A 17,722-nucleotide genomic window follows, 5' to 3' on the forward strand; every position below is an offset into this window, starting at 1 on the left:
GCCAACAAACTGCTTGGGGACCAGCGCCGGGATTTTCCAAGTGATGCCGGAGCATCCAGGGCTCATCCAGCCATAGGGCCACAGGTCTGGATCCTGTCCCGGGGGCTGGGGACGGGCTCGCCTCCTCACAGACTCCTCCCGATTCCAGGGTTCAGCAAAAACCACCAGCCGGGAGGTTGTTTTCAATAACAGCCCCCTTCCATCCCTGCGCAGAGCCATTGACGTTCCGCTCCGCTCCTCAGCAGGGCTCTAACTCAGCCTGTTATTAACGCCGGTTCCGCTGCAAACCTATTCCTGTGCAAATTAATCCTTCAGGGAGCGGAACCCTCCCGGGCCGTGGATGTCGGCGGGCAGGACACGCTCCCTGCACCCCGGCCATCGCGAGCGCTCCCCAGTTTGTGTTCCCAGCCCAGTCCCTTTGCAGAAAGTCACCCCCACGGGACCGGGGAGGGGGCCGAGCACCCACCCGTACGGCGAGGTAAAACCCACGTGGGCGAGGAGGGGGAGCCAGGGGCCACGGACCCGCTGGCAGCTGCTGTAAATCAGTGTGACAGCCCTGACCTCGCGTCCTGCCGGCCCAGAGCCTGACCTTCCTCCCCGCCGAGCTCTTCTTCCTCCAGGTCACCCCTTTCCCAGCACATCCCCACTGCCCCACCAGCCTCCGCACACCCCCAGCGCATCTGCTGCCGCCGAATCCAGAGGAGCTGCAGATAACTCTGGTTTTTCTTTTTCGTTTTGTCCCGTTTGGCCAGCACTGCGTTTTTTTTTCCATCATTTAACTCTGATGAGAGTATAATAAGTCTCAGCCTTTCCCTCCCTCCCGAGAAACCCCAGAGCAAAGCAGAAACAAAACGAAGCCCCCGGGCTGAGCAGAAGTAGCTTCACATCACGTTCTCCGGCTGCGTCACACCAGCGTTTGGACAGGATGGAGGAGGCTGGAGCGGGGTCTGACCCCAGAGGCGGGAGCAGGGGAGGGGGATTAAGGAAGGGAAGGGCCAAGGACCAGATATCCTATGACCCTATCCAGTCATAGGAAGACCCTATGACTTCTCCTCCACCAGGGAAAGACCTGGTGGCACCAACTGATCCATCTCAGTGTCTTCCTGGAGCCGCCCCGGTGGTGGCCGAGCCACCTGGAGACCCACCTTGCATTCCAGTGCAAAGGCAAGAGGCTGGTCGGGGTGCTCCATGGCTTCCAGCCCCCCATAGCACCCCTCGGGGTGCTGAGGGGACCCCAAAGCCCTGCCAAAAGCAGGGGGGACCTTTCCAAGCTTCCCACCTGTGCATGCGGAGTCAGGGCTCTCCCTCCTGCGCTTTGCATTGACTTCTCTCTCTAAATGGTTCAGCAGATGGTCAATCCCTTTAAAACGATCCAAGCAACACCTCCAAGGTCCCGACACCGCGGCCCAGCCTTCCAAGGCATGCTTTTCATGGTTTTCAATGATCCAAGCAATCCCTCCGAGGTCCCAACACTACAGCCTTGCCTTCCAAGGCCTCTTTTTCATGGTTTTCATGGTTTTCAATGACCCAAACAATCCCTCTGAGGCCCTGACACTACAGCCTTGCCGTCCAAGGCATGGTTTGCACGGTTTTCATGGTTTTCAACCCAGTGTCTGCAGGACAGGGTGGTGGGTGACAGGGAAGCCGTGCATCTCTTCACATTTCAGTAGCAGAGCAGTAATTTGGGAAGGCACCGGCTTCGCCCCTGCTATTGCACTGGGATTGCTTGGGATTAATCATGGATGCTGCCAGCTGGGGGGGCTGCGGATGCCCGGCTGGGGGCCCAGGACCCACGCAATGACTTTTTGCCTCTTATTAACACAGGGAACCAGAGGGGGAGCGAGCGCAATTAGGAAGAAGGAAGGGGGGAAAAAGGAAGGAGGGAAGGGAGATTAACAAACAAACAAAAAAATAAAAATAAAAAAATCCCCAAATCCATCAGAGCGGAGGCTACAAAACAAATTAAAGTTGTTATGGCAACTGGTGTGTGTGGGCAGCAGCACACGTCTCCGAACGCACGGAATTAAAACAAGCGTCATGTTTCGCAGCTAATTAAATACCGCTGGCCAAGCCGGCTGCCTCGACGGGCCACCTCCACGCTGCCGGGGCCAGCGTGGTGCAGCTGGGCTCCCGCTCGCCCTCGGGCACGCGTGATGGCTTCCAGACACCCGTCCTGCGGGGGCGAGCTGAGGTTTTGCTTCCTAGAAAGCTCTACTGGTAATTAGAGATCTTGTTAATTAGGAAGGGTGAGCAACGTGAACGCAGTGACATCAAGCTGGGTACCCACAGTTTACCCCTCGGTGCCCCCCCAGCATCGCCCAGGCACCAGGGAGGGTTTGGGACCCCCGGCAGAGCTGGGTGGGGAATGTCAAGGCTGACTGTGTCGTCCCCCCCGGCCCCGCCTTCCCCACACACGTGATTTTCTCCAAAAAACAGCCATACAAGGTCACCGAAAGGACCCCGAGGCCACAGAGCCCGATGGAAACAGTGAAGTCCCTGTTCCTCCCATGTTGCCCTCCCCGGGGGATCGACCCCCTCGCCCGCACGAGGAGCCGGCGGGAGGATGCTCGGCAAAATGCTGCCTTTATGCAGCGAGGTCTGGGAACGGGGATTCCTGGGGCTGGAGCAGCCGGGCCCCATTTATCAACACCCCAGCAAAACAGGGCTGCAAGCAAGACACCGTTAACCAGTTCACTGCCAGCGTGGGGAGGGGGTTTTCCCTTCTCGGGATCATCGGAAAGCAAAGCATCCCGTGCCCTTCCAAGGAGGGGTGATGGGGAAGGCGGAGGATGCTTTTAGGGGCAGCAAATTTTCCTCCGGCATGGAAAGCTTGGCCGTGCGCGCCAGGAGGGCTGGCAATCCGTGCTGCAACCACCTGTGACTTCCCAGCTCTCTACTTAATCCTCCTTGACATCCCCCAGTTGCCGCCGCTTCTATAACGAATGTACGGACAGGGAGTTAGAAGCGCCTGCTCTGGGTTTTATTTCACCCACTGAGTCTAATTACGGTATGCCAAGAGGCGGCACTCGAGCCCGCAGCGAGGAGTAATTCAGGAAGACGGGGCCGGGCAGGAGGGAGCCCGGCAGCAGTCGCTCCCGCGCGTGCCTTGCCCGGGCTTTGGCCAGAACAAAGGTTTTAAACCGTTTTCCCAAATTTTACCGCCCTTTCAAAATATACCAGCTCAACCCAACGCATTCCTTTGGCGAATGTCCCACATCCCGACAACCCCCGTTGTCCCACCCCGGGGTAAGGCGCCGTATCTCACAGCTGAGAATTACTACAAGCGCATTTTATAACTAGCTTTATACAACCCTACATAAAGCCCAGGATCTTCTCGCGTCCACGCATTTCTTCCCAAGGCCAAAGGGTAAATAAAAGAGCTTTGGTGATTGTAAATTTTCCTGGCAGAAGACGAGGGTTTGTTCTTCCAACACGGCCACCACAAGGGCAATTTTACTGGCGTTTAAATCTCCTTTTCTCCCCTGGAAGGTTTGGTCTGTCCCGCAAAGCTGCTGAACTCGGGAGAGGAGGGGATGAAGCATTGGAGACGGTTCCTCTTACATCTCAAGTGGCTGGAAAGCCTTGCATCCCTCCTCCGCCCTTTTTTACCCCTGTTTTACCTGTTTTTGCAGGACTCCCAGCTGCCCAGGACCCCCAGACCGTGCCATTCCTCCCATAAACCACTCTTCATACAAAGTTATTAAAACCAGCTTTCTAGAATATGTCCGTTCCGCCCCCATCCCCAAGCTTGATGGTACCTTAGCTTTGTACAGTCATATATTTTTGCTACAAATGGAAGCTATTTTTAAAAACATCTCCGAAAACACTTTTTCTTCCCTTTTTTTTTTTTTTTTTTTTAATTTTCTTAGCACTCCCACCAGTTGGCATTTCCTGCAAGGAGTGCAGGAAGGTTTTGGGGGGTTTTTTTTGTTTGTTTTGGTTTTTTTTTTCCACCGCTTAAAAAGCCTGTTTGCAGCAATTTGCCTCGAATCGACCTCGTGCCGGCGCTGAGCTCGATTTATGGCAGCGAGTGAGGGGCCACAGGTGAGTCCCCCAGGGAGGAAAAGGGGAAAAAAAACCCAAACCCACCCAGCAAGCGAGGATGCTGGAGGTGAAACCATTAACGGAGACAAACTTCCCATCCCCTCTGCCCCCGAGCGTCCCCCGAGGCTCTGGGGACACAGAGCATTTGGCCGTTCCTTTGATGGCCGGGAGCGAAGAGCTCGGAAATTTATGCACAGCATTAAAGCAAGACGCTTCGGTCTCCAACTCGGTTAAATTGCTCGCTATGTTTAAATTGCCTGCGAGCCGGTCGGACGCGAGGCACAGCCGCGGAACGGAGCCTTCCGCCCAGTAAGCGGCGGGGGAAACCCTCGTGGATTAATCTGCTCTAATTAGGCGATTTTGCGGCCCCTTTTGACGCCGCTCTCGCGGGAGAGTCGGAGGAGCCGCTGTAACAGGGCGCCGGGTGCCAGCCCCGGGTGGAAGGCAGCGATGCTCAGGGGTGCAGGCTCTTCCTTTAAGCTCGCCCCAAGTTGCAAACCGGCCGGCACGAGCCCTGCCTTTCACTGCGAGCCCAAATTTCGCCAGGGCAGCCTTCCCTCCGGGCAAGGGCCATGACGTTGGCGCTCCGGCTCTGCCAGGCTTGCTAAAAAAGAGCAAAAACAGAGCGCTGTTTTTCCCTCCCCTACCAAGAAGCGACACGCGGGAGTGTAAGCCACAAGCTGTAACTCTAGAGCAAGAATTAAATACAATTTATTCCCTGGCTCCTTTATCTCAGGAAAGCGTGGCGCTCTCTGGGAAAGCTTTAGCGGCTTTCTTCAATTATTGTTTTACGCAACATCAAAAAAAAAAAAAAAATAGTGGTTTCAGCACTTTCTCGTATCAGGGAAGTAATTGAGTCAAAATGAAGAAGAAATTATCTATGAAGTTAATTATCTAGGAGACATGTTTTACACTCAGTCATTTTTCACTACTACGCAGTAACTGGAAGCACAGGCATTTTTCTTTCCTGTAATTAATGTACTCGGAATACATTGGAGAAAGGATCAGGGGTTAGTTTTGGGTTGGAGGAGTGTGCGTTGGAGATGAGTTATTGGCCACCGGAGCCGGGGGGGGATGGGAATGCAGGGAAAGCGGAGCGAGCCCAGCCAGGAGGGTTCTGAGCCGGGCTGGGACGACTCCCGTGACCGGGGGACGAGGTGGCCCCGAAGCCAGGCTTGGTTTGGGAGCCGCGAGGGACTAGCACGGGGACCTCTGCTCCGACCGGGACCTTCCCCACGCCGGGAGAAAGGGAACCCGGAGCTCCTGCCGTTCTAACGCGGGCCAGTGCTTGAATTCGCACAAGCCGAAGCAGCGTTTCGCTCGCCGCAGCCTGCGCCTGCACAGAAACCGGTCGCTGCTTCCCGCGAGCGGCTGCTGCCATCGGTCCAGAGTTTCCGAGCATCTCCCGGAGCCAGGAGGACGCGAGCAGCCTCCTCGTCGCCTTCCCTCCCTACGGCCACGTTCCGCTGAGGAGGTTTTTCCAGCGCTGATGGAGGGACCCTTTCAGCCCCGTCCCCGCGCAGGGGATGCCTGAGCCTCCCAGTCCTGACCCAGTGCGGGGCAGCCCAAGGACCATTCCCCCACCGCAGGAGGGACTCGAAACCGCCGCTGCCCCGACGCAGCAGGCGAGGCAGAGCGAGCATCCAGCTCCCCCCCGGAGCAGAACACACGTTGAAGTCCCCTTTCTACCAGCCTTGCCCACCCCTCCACACCAAAACCAGAAGGGCATCCCCAAGGACCGTTCCCCCACCAGCCCCGGAGCAGCAGGCGAGGCAGAGCGAGCGCCAGCTCCCCCCAGAGCAGAACGTACATTGAAGTCCCTTTTCTCCAGCTTTTCCCACCTCTTGACAGCAAAAGCAGAAGAGCATCCTCACGGCAGAGCCTTGCAGCATCCCACGCCCCGCGCCGGGCACAGAGACCCTCGGTAAATGCAGATCTCATCCCTCCACAGCAGGAAAGCAAACACAAGCAAGGATGATAGCAAGCTTTGAGGGGGAAGGGGCTCCACGTTTCTCTTCCAAAGCCCCTTTGCTCTCACAAAGCTGCGCCAGCAGCCCAAGGGAAGGGAGAACTCCCCTTTTTTCGGCTCCGGTGGGGCCGTCTGGGTACCAGCGTGTTAAAAGGGCTGTGATGGTGCCTCGCTATGGGAGCATGTGGCTACAAGGGCGTAAAATTTGCTTTAAAATAAAAAAAGAAAAATAAATATCACCTTTCACAAGGTCTCACAGCAGAGGTGTGATGTGTCCCTCCATCCACCGCTGGCTCGGAGCCCCCAACTCCATCCCTGCTCTCCACCCCAGGCAGCCTGCGTCCTGCGCTGGGCTCTTGCTCCGGCCCTGGGGTTTTTTTCCCCGATTTTAACGGACTTTTGGGAATCCCCTCCGGGCACAGAGGCTGCTGCATCCCTCCAGCAGCTCTGCCCTCTCCGGAGGAGCTCGTGCAGCACCTGCACGGCAGCAGGGCGATGCTGCGGGGACCTACCTGGGTGCTCGCCTGCGCCTCTTCATGCTGGAGCCGGGACTTTCCTCGCCATCCCTGCCGACATCCCTTTCCCAAAGAAGAAGATGATCCAAAAAAGAAGAGCCTCGAACATGCCAGGAATCGCCTGCCTCCGGAGAGCCGGAGCTGTGACCCCTGGCAGCCACGCACAACTGGTGCCTCCTCCCGCCTTTCTCCTTGATTTAATTCATTGTTCATTTACCGCGGTAATTATATTAGGAAAGTGTAACGCAGGACACAGGAGTCCCTCGGAGGCTGCTAATTGTTGCTGGAATGAGGCCATTCGGGCAGTAATCGAGAGGAACGCGTGGATCCTCCAGCCCGGCTCCCCTCAGGGAGATGCTGCAGCTGAGACAACTTGGGGCAAAGCCCCACAGCCCCGGGCTCGTTACCCACCTCCTAATTGCCTGGTGAGATCAGGGGGTGCCACTGAAATAAACTTTCCCCTTTTTATAGGGGAGGTGGTAGAACTCACTCATGCTGATGGGAAAAACAGATTTTTATGCTAATATATAAAGTAGGAACCTTCTGTGTTTTCAAGCCAGCCCCGTGAGCTTTGGGGACTTCTTGGGCACCCCCGAGCCCTTCTTCTGCCCAGGGACAGTGGCTGCAAGTGGCCTGGGCAAGTCCAGACCCCCTTTTGCCTCCCTGGTGTCCCCAGCCCTGGCTCATAGGGCAGAGACACCTGCCGTGCAACCTCCCCAGGAGTAGGGCGCTGCGCGTGGGGAGAAATAACCCCCCGCACCAGGACAGGTTGGGGGTGACCTGCTGGAGAGCAGCTCTGTGGAGAGAGACCTGGGAGTCCTGGGGGACAACGGGATGACCATGAGCCACCAATGGCCCTGGCAGCCAAGAAGGCCAGGGGCATCCTGGGGGGCATCCAGAAGAGCGTGGCCAGCAGGTGGAGGGAGGTCATCCGCCCCCTCTGCTCTGACCCAAGGAGGCCCCATCTGGAGCACTGGGTCCAGTTCTGGGCTCCCCGGTTCCAGAAGGACAGGGAACGGCTGGAGAGGGGACAGCAAAGGGCCACCAAGAGGATGAGGGGACGGGAACATCTCTCTGATGGGGAAAGGCTGAGGGATTTGGGGCTCTTCAGCCTGGAAAAAAGCCGACTGAGGGGGGATCTTATCAACGCTGATCAATACTTCAAGGGGGGTGTCAGGAGGACGGGGCCAGGCTCTTCTCAGTGGTGCCCGGGGACAGGACAAGGGGTAACGGGCACAAACGTGACCGTGGGAAGTTCCATCTCAAGACGAGGAGGAACTTCTTTGCTGTGAGGGTGGCAGAGCCCTGGCACAGGCTGCCCAGAGAGGTGGGGGAGTCTCCGTCTCTGGAGACATCCCAAACCCGCCTGGAGGCGTCCCTGTGCCACCCGCTCTGGGTGACCCTGCTCTGGCCGGGGGCGGGACAAGGGGATCTCCAGAGGTCCCTTCCCACCCCGGCCACTCTGGGAGTCTGTGAAATCACCTCTCCAGCCGCTCCCCCGGGTTGAAGCCGAGGGTCCTGGTGTTCCTGTTTCTGGCATCCCGCTCCCGCAAATCCTTTAAATCTCCCGGGGCAATCCGAGGCCCCAGGACCTGTGAGAGTCTCCAAAGCTTCACTTCCAATATTAAAGATAAGAAAATTAATCAATTCTGGTTCCTTCGCCTTGGCAGAGCCCTCACCGAGGCTCCTGCTGGTTTCCTCCCCTGGTGCAATTATCCCAGCTAACGAGGATGTGTGATTTGAGGAGATGGTTGGTGGGAATTGCTCCTATTTAACAAAAGGGACCAGTTTCCTACGTCCTCCTCTTTCTCTCCCCACTGGTCCAGCATCAAGTGAATTTCTGGGCTCAAGGATCAAGATGTTTCTAATCTTGAGCATCCCGGCTCCAGGCACATCCCCATCCCCGATGCGCAGCTCTGCTCGTCGCCACGTGGCCGGTAAAGGGTTATTTTTTTACACCTTTAAAATTAAACACAGCACAATGGGGAGAGGAAAAAAAAAATAAAAATGTTTCTTGTGAAGTGAAGCAGCTGGGGAAAGTTAATGAGACAAAAATATCTGCTTGTGGGAAACCTGGAGGTGTCAGGAGAGTCCCAAGGTGACAACTTATTTAACAGGGGATTAAAAAGAGGGAGGAGGAAGATGACACCAGGGCGACCACGCTGGTTCAGGCGCTTATTAAAGCCTAAAGGAGAACACCAAATTAATTACAGAGGGCAAAGGTGCCATCCCACCTATTTTCAATCACGTTGGAAAAGCCTCTCGGTGAAGCTGCCCTTGCCGGGAGAGACGGGCCGAAACGGGTTGTGCCATGGGGGACCAAACCCCAAACCAGCAGCACCAGGAAACTTGCTCTTAGAGAAATGAACTGCCCTTAATCCCTTTTTTTCTGCGGGGGGGGAGAAGTGCCATGGAGAGAGGATAGGCGCAGGCGAGGGGTACGGTGGCATCGGGCAGGGAAGGGGTTGGTGCCCACTGACTGCCCGTGGGATGCGTGGCTTCGGATGTTCCCCAGGACTTGGGAAGCGGTGGCAGACACCCCCTTGCACCATCTTGCTTGTGTGGTCTGTGTCAGCGGAGGAAAAAGAGAAGGAAAATCCCGTTTGCAGGCAGTCCTGGTCCCTCCCGCTTTACAGCCCTCGGGTAGGTGCAAGTCGCTGGACCCCACGCTCCGCTGGGACGTCTGGAAGCCACCGGCTCCATACGGCTCCTTGGGGTCATGGATTTTGCAGGCTGGTTTCTGGTCCTCTGGTCACGCCGAAGCTCCCACTAGCCAAAAACCAGCAGAGCATCTCCGCTGCCCGCACGCCCACCTCTGGCACGCAGGACCCATCCCTCCTGCAACGATGGAGGAGGGTGGGAATGGTTCGGAGCAGGACTGTCCCCGCTGCCGTTTGCAATGCAGCCCCCGGAGGGCCCACGCAAGGTCTCCAAACATCCCACCGGCGTCTCTGGGGTGTCTCCAAATCCAGGTGGGATAAGGTCTGGCTCCAGCTGAGAGGGGCTGGAGAACCCCCTGGACCCTCATGGCTCCATTTGTGCTGCTCCTCGAAAAGGACCGTCCCCAAAACACCACCACGTGAACGCAATCCTCGTGTCCCTCACGTAGCCTCCGCCAGCGGGAAGGGCAGCGCTTTAGCACGCCGCGTTAGCTCCGCCGCATCCTCCACAACGATTTCCCCCGGCCTCCTTCCGCCGCTGCGCAAGCAGAGAGCATCTCGTCCCCTCGCCCTCCTTCCAGGAAAGGCTTTGTGTTTGGAGAGAGCGGCTGAGTGAGGCTTTGGGTGGATTCGCTCGCCGGGATTTTGCATCTCGGCCTCCCCAGGCCCAGCATCAGCGCGTCCACCTCGAAGAGCTTTGCTTTTGGCAGCTTGGAGGTACCCGGCACCTGGATGAAGGCAGCTCATCAGCACGGCTCATGCCACCATCCCCAACGGATGGACACTCAGCAGCTCCAGCCCAAGTTCTGTGCATAGGACCCAGCCGGGAAGCAGGGGGAGAGCTGGGATCAGGGGTGCTGCCCCATCCCTTGGCCCACCAGCACGGCCATGGGTGCTCCGGGAGGGCAGGGCACCGCCAGAACACCCACAAAAGCGAGGGGACAACTCTTAGCTCAGGCTCATTGGAAGCTCTTTGCTTTCTGCGCCTTCGCGGGAAGAGCCGGAGAGCAGGACGGACACCTCCTGCGGGCGCGGGTATCCTTCGGGAACCAGACACGGCATCAGCTACAGGACGGAGACGTTTCTCCCTGACCTTCCCCGGCAAAGGAGTTCACACGCCTTTCAGAACAGCCTCGAGCGTTTCTTGCCTCCTCGGGGAAGGAGGAAATCAAACCACCCCCAAGAAGAGCAAGCCGCACTCTATTTTACATCCCCTTTCCTTAAAAAAACCACGCTGCCGGTGCACAGTGGGGGGGTCCATCCTGAAACTCTGAACCCTGGGCTGAAGCAGGAGGTCGGCTGGGAGCAGCTGGGATTTCAGCTCACAGGAGGGACCCCAAAATTTGCTGGAAAAACCCCTCAAATGCCGCCTTCCACGCCTAGATGCCTTTTTTTTTTTTTTATTTATTTTATTTTGGGGGTGCCGAACCGCTCGGCGCATCTGGCTCTGGCTGGCGAGAGCTGTCGTTTTCCTGGCCGTTGGAGGAGAGAGAATATGGTAAAGAGCAGCCGGGGTTTGCAACGCGACTCCTGCGAGAGACGTGACATGTTTATTTTCCCCGCGCCAACTTCCACATCAAACGTGTTTTCTTTTTTTCCACGCTGCAAAAGGGAATATATATATTTTTATATATATATATATATATTCCTCCCTCCCCTATCCACCAGCGCCCTGCAAACAGCCCAGCCAGTCCTTTAACTCAGATTTCAGCATCCCCAGGTCCCCAAAATGCCCCCGACACCCCATTTTCCGCAGGCAGAGCTGGATGGGGGTGGATGTTTCTGCTCCCTGGCATGAGCCGTAAAAAAAAAAAGGCGGGGGGGGGGGAAGAAAACCGTAAAAATTAAATAAATATCTTCATCTGACTCGAGCAGCTCGATGTTTTGCGTGACCCAAATCTCAATGTTTCGGTTTGGTTCTAAGCGTTGTCAGGTTGGGGGAAAAAAAAAAAGAAGACGTTAAGGGAAAGGGATGGTATTTTCAAAAACAAAGCTATTGCACATAAAAAAAAAAAAAAAAAAAACAAAACAAAAAAACCAACAAAAACCACCCCCCACCCTGCCGCACGGGAACGTGTCAGCTCCTTTGAAATGTTTGCTTGTTTGCCTGTCTCCCGGAGCAAAACAGTCAGGGGATTGTTGGCAGCGTTGCAAAATGTTGAAGACTGACCCAAATCCCTGCGGTTTCTGCAGCTGAAGGGTCCCCCAAATCGTGTCCCCCACACACACCCCCCCCTCCCCGGGGGGGCTCGGGATGCTCGGCCCGATACAGACCCCGGCACAGGTTGATGCTCGGCGGAGCTCGTGCTGCTTCGGTCCTCGGTTGGTTGTTCTCGGTTTATTTTTTTGGTTTTTTTTTTTTTTTCTTTTCTCCATTATAGACATTATTAAAAAAAATAAACTTTTACAATAATACATTTTTAAGTTGCTGTTGCCATTTGAGCGTTATTTTTTTTTTTTTTGAAAACTAAAGGAAAAAAAAAGGAAATCAAAAAAGCCACACTGTAGATGTATATGGTTATGTATATACATACATATATGTAGGTATAGGTGAACGCTATATACATACATATATACTATATATGTATATATAAAAGAAAGAAAATGGAGAGGAATATATAGAGGTTTCTGACCACTGATGGGTCAGATCCCAACCCAAATTCGACCGGACACGGGTTTTAAAAAAAATAAAAATAAAAATAAAAAATATCTCCCCCTCCGAGTGACAGATTGAGAACACCAGGACAACCTCACAACGTTTGAACAGGAGCTTCTTTTCTCTTCCATTTTAAAACTCTCGCCAACCACGGGAAAGCAAATAAAAACCAACCCCAATTAACAACGTCAAGAGCTCGAGCGAGTTCCCCTTGGAGGATGCGGAAAAGCTTCCCAACGGCACGTCCATGCTTCGGGATGCTCCCATACGGAAACCTCGCCGTCCCCAGTGCACCCGGGCGGATGGGTCCGGCAAATAACCTCCGCTCGAGGATTATTGTCCCTCCCCGGTGCCATTCGCAGCTCTGGATCCCCCGCGGCAGGGCACTTTGGGGGGATTTCACCACCAACCGTGGGCTCCTGCTTTAGAAAAGAAACCCGGACGCACCATAAAAGACCCAAAAAAACCCAAAAACCCAAACAAAAAAAAAAAAGAGGGGAAAAAATGAAAATAGGAAGAAAACCACCAAAGTTTCCCAGCGTGGTGAGGGTCCTCCAGCTGCCGGCGTGCCCGGGCTCGGCATCCCCGCTGGTTCTGAGCGTTTCAGTCTCCGGCACCGGGATGGTCCTTCCCTTCCCCACGGCCGCAGCAGGAGCCAAGGCGGGAGCGAGGGTGCCGGTAGCCCGCTTGGGCGAGCGTCCCCGTCCCCGCTGGCCACCTTCCTCGCCCCCTCTATACCACCAGCTTCAGCAGGAGGGTGGGCACAATGGGCAGGATCCGGCCCGCCCAGTGTCGGCTGCCGCCTGCCTTCTGGTCCACAAACGTCTTCTGGTCCGGCATGATGTCCGTGGTCAGCTGGGTCTGCGGGCGAGGGGAGAGCAGGGTTTCATCAGGCTCCTTTTGCGGGGAAACCATCCAAATTGGGAAAACACCTATTTTTGCCCTCTGGGCAGTGAAACCAGCGGTCCCTGCCACGGCGCTTGTCTGGCATATCCTTCCCGAGTCATTTGCAGCCCTCCCAAGCCCTAGGACCCCCCTCCCCGGCTCCCCCCTGACCCAGAACCCCCCTCCCCAGGCTCCCCCTGACCCAGAACCCCCCTCCTTGGCTCCCCTGTGCCCCAGGACCCCCCTCTCTGGCTCCCCCCTGCCCCACAACCCCCCTCCTTGGCTCCCCTGTGCCTCAGGACACCCCTTCCTTGGCTTCCCCTGCCCTGGGACCCTCCTTCCCTGTCTCACCCTGCCTTACAACCCCCCTCCTTGGCTCCCCTGTTCCTCAGGACCCCCCTCCCTGGCTCCCCCCTGCCCCAAACGTACCTCTGAATAGCACAGGCTCTGCTCTTTGGACTTGTTTAGCTTTGCTCCGTGCTCCTGGAGAGGAAAGAGGAGAAAGGCAAAAGGCTCAGGGCAGGTACGTGTAGCCGGGGCTGCTCCTGCCGGGGGTCGCACCCCGAGGTTTGGGGTCCCCAAATCCCCCCCGGGAGCTGCAGAGCCGCGCTGCGAGGGTGCGAAGCGATGCCTGCAGCCCTGCGCGTGGGGCATCGGCAATCCTGACCCAGAGCACAAGCTGGTGTCGGAGCACGAAGCCTCCCCGTGTGCTCCTCAGACGCCCTGGGCTCTCAGAAGAGCTCGGCAAAAGGAGAGAAGAAAGAAAAAGGGCTCATCCCTTCTCCCCCGGCGGCTCAGGGTCTTGGCTGGGCTCCCGCCCGAAGCAGGAGAGAGGACAAACAAAATAAGGCTGGAAGCACTCACGCAGATTTGCTCCCTGCTGCAAATCCTCCTGCCTACACCGCTGTGACACCCACCGGTCACAGCACCCCTCCCCGCCCCGATCCCACTCCTCTCCCAGCAGCATCTTCCCACCCAGGGAGAGAAGCACGAACCCACAAGCCCGGCGCAACACAAGAAAATAGGTATTTTTTTCAGGTTTCCCAAAACCACGTGGGATTCGAGCTGTTTTCACCCTAAACGAGCCGGGGGCAGGAGAAGTTGGGCTCAGGGCAGCTACACCAGCCCAGGACCCCCCTCCCTGGCTCCCCCCTGCCCCAGGACACCAGCACAGCCCTGTGCCAGGCGATGCCCAAGAGAGGGAAGGGGATGGGGAGGGCATGGATCCCTCCCTTCCCCACGCCAGACCCTCCCATACCAGGGATGGCCGGATCCTGCCGGGCATCTGGGTACCAACACGGCACCCAGACCGAGCTGCATGCACTGAGTCCACCCACTCCACCCAAAAAAAAGGGACTTTTTGCTGTCCATGGGCTGCAGCCCATCTCCTGTCTGATGGACCCACCGAGGGTCCAGACCAGTGCCCCCAGTTTGCAGCAGGGACCGGGCTCGGGTCTCCTACCTGGATGGAGGTGCAGGTGGTGATGACGCTCGTGTCGTACATGGTGTTGCTGTCGTTGATGTCGTCCGGCAAGGCCGGGCTCTTCTCCGTCTTCGGCGGCAGGGTGATGGGGGGTGACGGGTTCTTGGGGGAGAGGTTCACATCGGTGCCGTTGCCGAAGGCTTGGATGGCGTTCCCTGGGGACAGGAGATGTTTATTGGGGGGGCTGCACCCCCCGGGTGACAGGGCAGGGTGAGGAGGGGGACAGGGAAATGCCTTACGGAGACAGGGGTTTTCCGTGAAGTCCCGGAGGAACTTCTCGCACTCCTCCTCCATGTTGCCGCTGCCTTTGCAGGAGCACCAGGGCGAGATGGTGATGCTGGTGGTGCTGGCGTCGACGTAGTTGGGCGTCATGTCGAAGCCTGCTCCCAGCAGAGGAGGAGGAAGAGGGATGAAGGGCCGCAGTGGCAGAGACCCTTTGCCATCCCGACCCCCCCGGCACTCACCGATGAGCCCCGCATAGGAGCCCAGGCACGCCTGGTAGTTGTCCCCAGGGCAACTGGTCAGGGACTGGAAGGATGCTTGGCAGTTGGTGTGGAAATCAGCCAGCCGGGACCTGGGTGCGAAGAAGAACAGGGAGAGGGATGGGATTTCACCGCCGCTCATGGCAGGGAGCAACTCAGCAGCGAGGAGCAACATTTTTCACAGGGTCACAGAATCCCAGAGTGGCCGGGGTGGGAAGGGACCTCTGGAGATCCCCTCGTCCCACCCCCGGCCAGAGCAGGGTCACCCAGAGCAGGTGGCACAGGGACGCCTCCAGGCGGGGTTGGGATGTCTCCAGAGACGGAGACTCCCCCACCTCTCTGGGCAGCCTGTGCCAGGGCTCTGCCACCCTCACAGCAAAGAAGTTCCTCCTCGTCTTGAGATGGAACTTCCCACGGTCACGTTTGTGCCCGTTACCCCTTGTCCTGTCCCCGGGCACCACTGAGAAGAGCCTGGCCCCATCCTCCTGACACCCCCCTTGAAGTATTGATCAGCGTTGATAAGATCCCCCCTCAGTCGGCTTTTTTCCAGGCTGAAGAGCCCCAAATCCCTCAGCCTTTCCCCATCAGAGAGATGTTCCAGTCCCCTCATCCTCTTGGTGGCCCTTTGCTGTCCCCTCTCCAGCCGTTCCCTGTCCTTCTGGAACCGGGGAGCCCAGAACTGGACCCAGTGCTCCAGATGGGGCCTCCCTGGGGCAGAGCAGAGGGGGGGGATGACCTTTTATTTTAAAAAATAAAAGCGAAAAAAAAGAGGATAAATGGGACAGAGGGAGGAGATCGACATGAGATCTAGACTCAGGAGGTGATAATTCTTGTCTCACCGCAGCCTGACGGAGGGTCACGGGCGAGGGAGGGGTGTCTGCCCGCGGCGGGTACCCATGGGGGGTCATCCCCCGGGTGTGGGACCCTCGTGCCCCCATCCTTTACGGCTCCCCACCTCCCCGGCCCTTTCCCGAGCGCCTCCCGCCGGGCAGAGCACACCATAAACTTCACCACCTCGTTTGGCCGCGCTGCTCCCGGCGCCGTTACCCAACTGTAAAATTTCACCACTCGGTTTTACCTTCCCTCCCCTGAAATGTTAAAGCCCGGAGAGTGCAAATTAAAGCGCCCGAGGTTGGGGGTTACGTCTTTTCCTCTCTTGCTTTGGCAGCCGAGAAGAGGGAAAAAAAAAAACCCCAAAGGAAACCTCGCAGAGGCCTCGGGGCATGGAGATGCTCGTGCCCTGCCAGACTCGGCTTTGGGGGCAGAAAGATGGGGAGAGCGGCAGCAGGACCAGGAGGAATACAGAAGGGACAAGAGGAGGCGATTTCCACTCCTAACCCAATTATTGGCTTGGTCGCCCCGTTCTCATCTTCTCCCACTGCTCAGAAAAAGCCCAAGGAGCGATGGAAGCGCAGTTATTTCCAGGTGTATCCATAATCTGGCTCTGCCGACACAAACCCACGCTTCCCACGCGATGCTCTGGGGATTTTTATTTTATTTTTTTTTTTCCCCCCTTGGGATGAACCGAATCACCGAGGCAGGAGGATAAAGACGGGGGAAGGATGCAGAAGAGGAAGGAGAGAGGGACCAGGCAGGCAGATGGATGGGCTGTGGTTTTCCAAATGGACTCAGTCATTAAACGAAGCGACACGAGGCTGAACCGTGGCCCAGGCTGGATCTCAATCACGGGCAGGAATCGCCGCGAAGCCGCCAAGTTGCTGACACTGTCGATGAGACCTTGCATTTCACAACAGAAAATCTCCTCGGCTCTTCTTTTTTTTTCCCCCCACACTTCATACCGAAAGAAGAAGGCATACATTATTTTCTTTAGCTCCCTTTTCCTTCCTTCTTAATTAAATGTCATCTTTGTCCAACCGGGGATTGAATCATCCAACAGTACCTGCCTAAAGCCATAAGAACGGATGAAAATAAAGGGTAGAAATTGCGGTGGGGTTTTGTTTTATTTTTTTTCTTTTTCTAAATAGGAATGATTTGTTTTCACCAGGTTTTGATGAAATTAAAGGTGGGAACAAATGAAGCGGTGACTGAACGGAGCAGGAGGGACCTGCAGCGATACTTTACATCCATCCGGCACTTTTCATGGCACCTGATCCCAAGGGTGCTGAGGGAGTGGTTGGGGGGGGAGGGGGGGGCAGGTACCCCCAAAATGCAGCCAGTGCCGGGGGGGAGCAGAGATGCTGCGGCTGAGCCTGGAGCCAGACGGCCACTGCCATTCCGTGGTCTATATACTGGGGAAAGGACAGAAGAAGGAATAAAGCACAGCTGCCGGGGGCTGGATCAGAGCACGGGATGCTCCATGGGGGAACGCAGCGGTTTCCTGGAGTCTTTTTTTGCTGTTTCCAGCCATCCGTGACTGGGGCTTTTTCCAGGTCACGGGGTTTCGCAGCCACCGGCGCAACCGTCTTCTGTGGAGCGGCTGAGCCTCTTCTGGGGACACCCCGGTCCTTTGGGGACCCCAGCATCGCCCCACCGCGAACTTCGGTACCCGAGCACTTGGGTACCTTCTTTTTGCTTCTTCCCAGGGCCGGCTGCGCTCAGTTGTCGCCCGCTGACGGGCTGCCAGCAGCGGGAACTGGATTATTTTCCCACTTCCACCAGCTGCCTTGACCCACTTCCAACCTCCCGACAGGCTGCAGGTTTCCAGGGCAAGGTCAGCCTCTCCATCTGGGTTATTCCAGCTCTCCCGACGAGAAGACGGGAACTCCCGGGCACACTGGATGCTAATAAAGAGCCGTAACGCAACTGGCACCGCCTGTCCCTCCCCTCCCTCCTTCAAACACGACTCCCCTCACCCCGTGTGCGGGTTTATTTTGGCCGGACCCACATTTATTTTCCTCCCTCAGGAGGAAAGATGGGAGTTCCCATCCTGCGCCCGTTCCCGGGGCTGATGCTTAGCCCTCGGCACACGTTCTCCCCTTCCTGGAGCCGCGCACGAAGCCCAGCGTGTGCAGAAAAGCTTTGCCAGGGGATTTTTTTTGTGTGTGTGCAGCACTCAGCCCTCCCCACA

The 17,722-nt window shown here is 56.8% G+C and overlaps 1 protein-coding gene across 1 annotated transcript in view; it reads right to left on the reverse strand.

Annotated features, from left to right (window-relative positions):
- Positions 1–10,939: 10,939 nt before the first annotated feature.
- Positions 10,940–17,722, reverse strand: part of GFRA2 (GDNF family receptor alpha 2) — a 31,418-nt gene continuing 24,635 nt past the window's right edge. The window contains exons 5-9 of the mRNA XM_054180915.1: positions 14,677–14,786; positions 14,452–14,592; positions 14,192–14,367; positions 13,159–13,212; positions 10,940–12,705 (exon numbers count right to left, since the gene is read on the reverse strand). Of these exons, the coding sequence (XP_054036890.1) occupies positions 12,577–12,705; positions 13,159–13,212; positions 14,192–14,367; positions 14,452–14,592; positions 14,677–14,786 (610 nt within the window). The 3' untranslated portion in view covers positions 10,940–12,576. The remainder of the gene's footprint in view (positions 12,706–13,158; positions 13,213–14,191; positions 14,368–14,451; positions 14,593–14,676; positions 14,787–17,722) is intronic.

The sequence above is a fragment of the Rissa tridactyla genome, chromosome 20 (genome assembly GCF_028500815.1).
Source record: "Rissa tridactyla isolate bRisTri1 chromosome 20, bRisTri1.patW.cur.20221130, whole genome shotgun sequence".
Classification (NCBI taxonomy): Eukaryota; Metazoa; Chordata; class Aves; order Charadriiformes; family Laridae; genus Rissa; species Rissa tridactyla.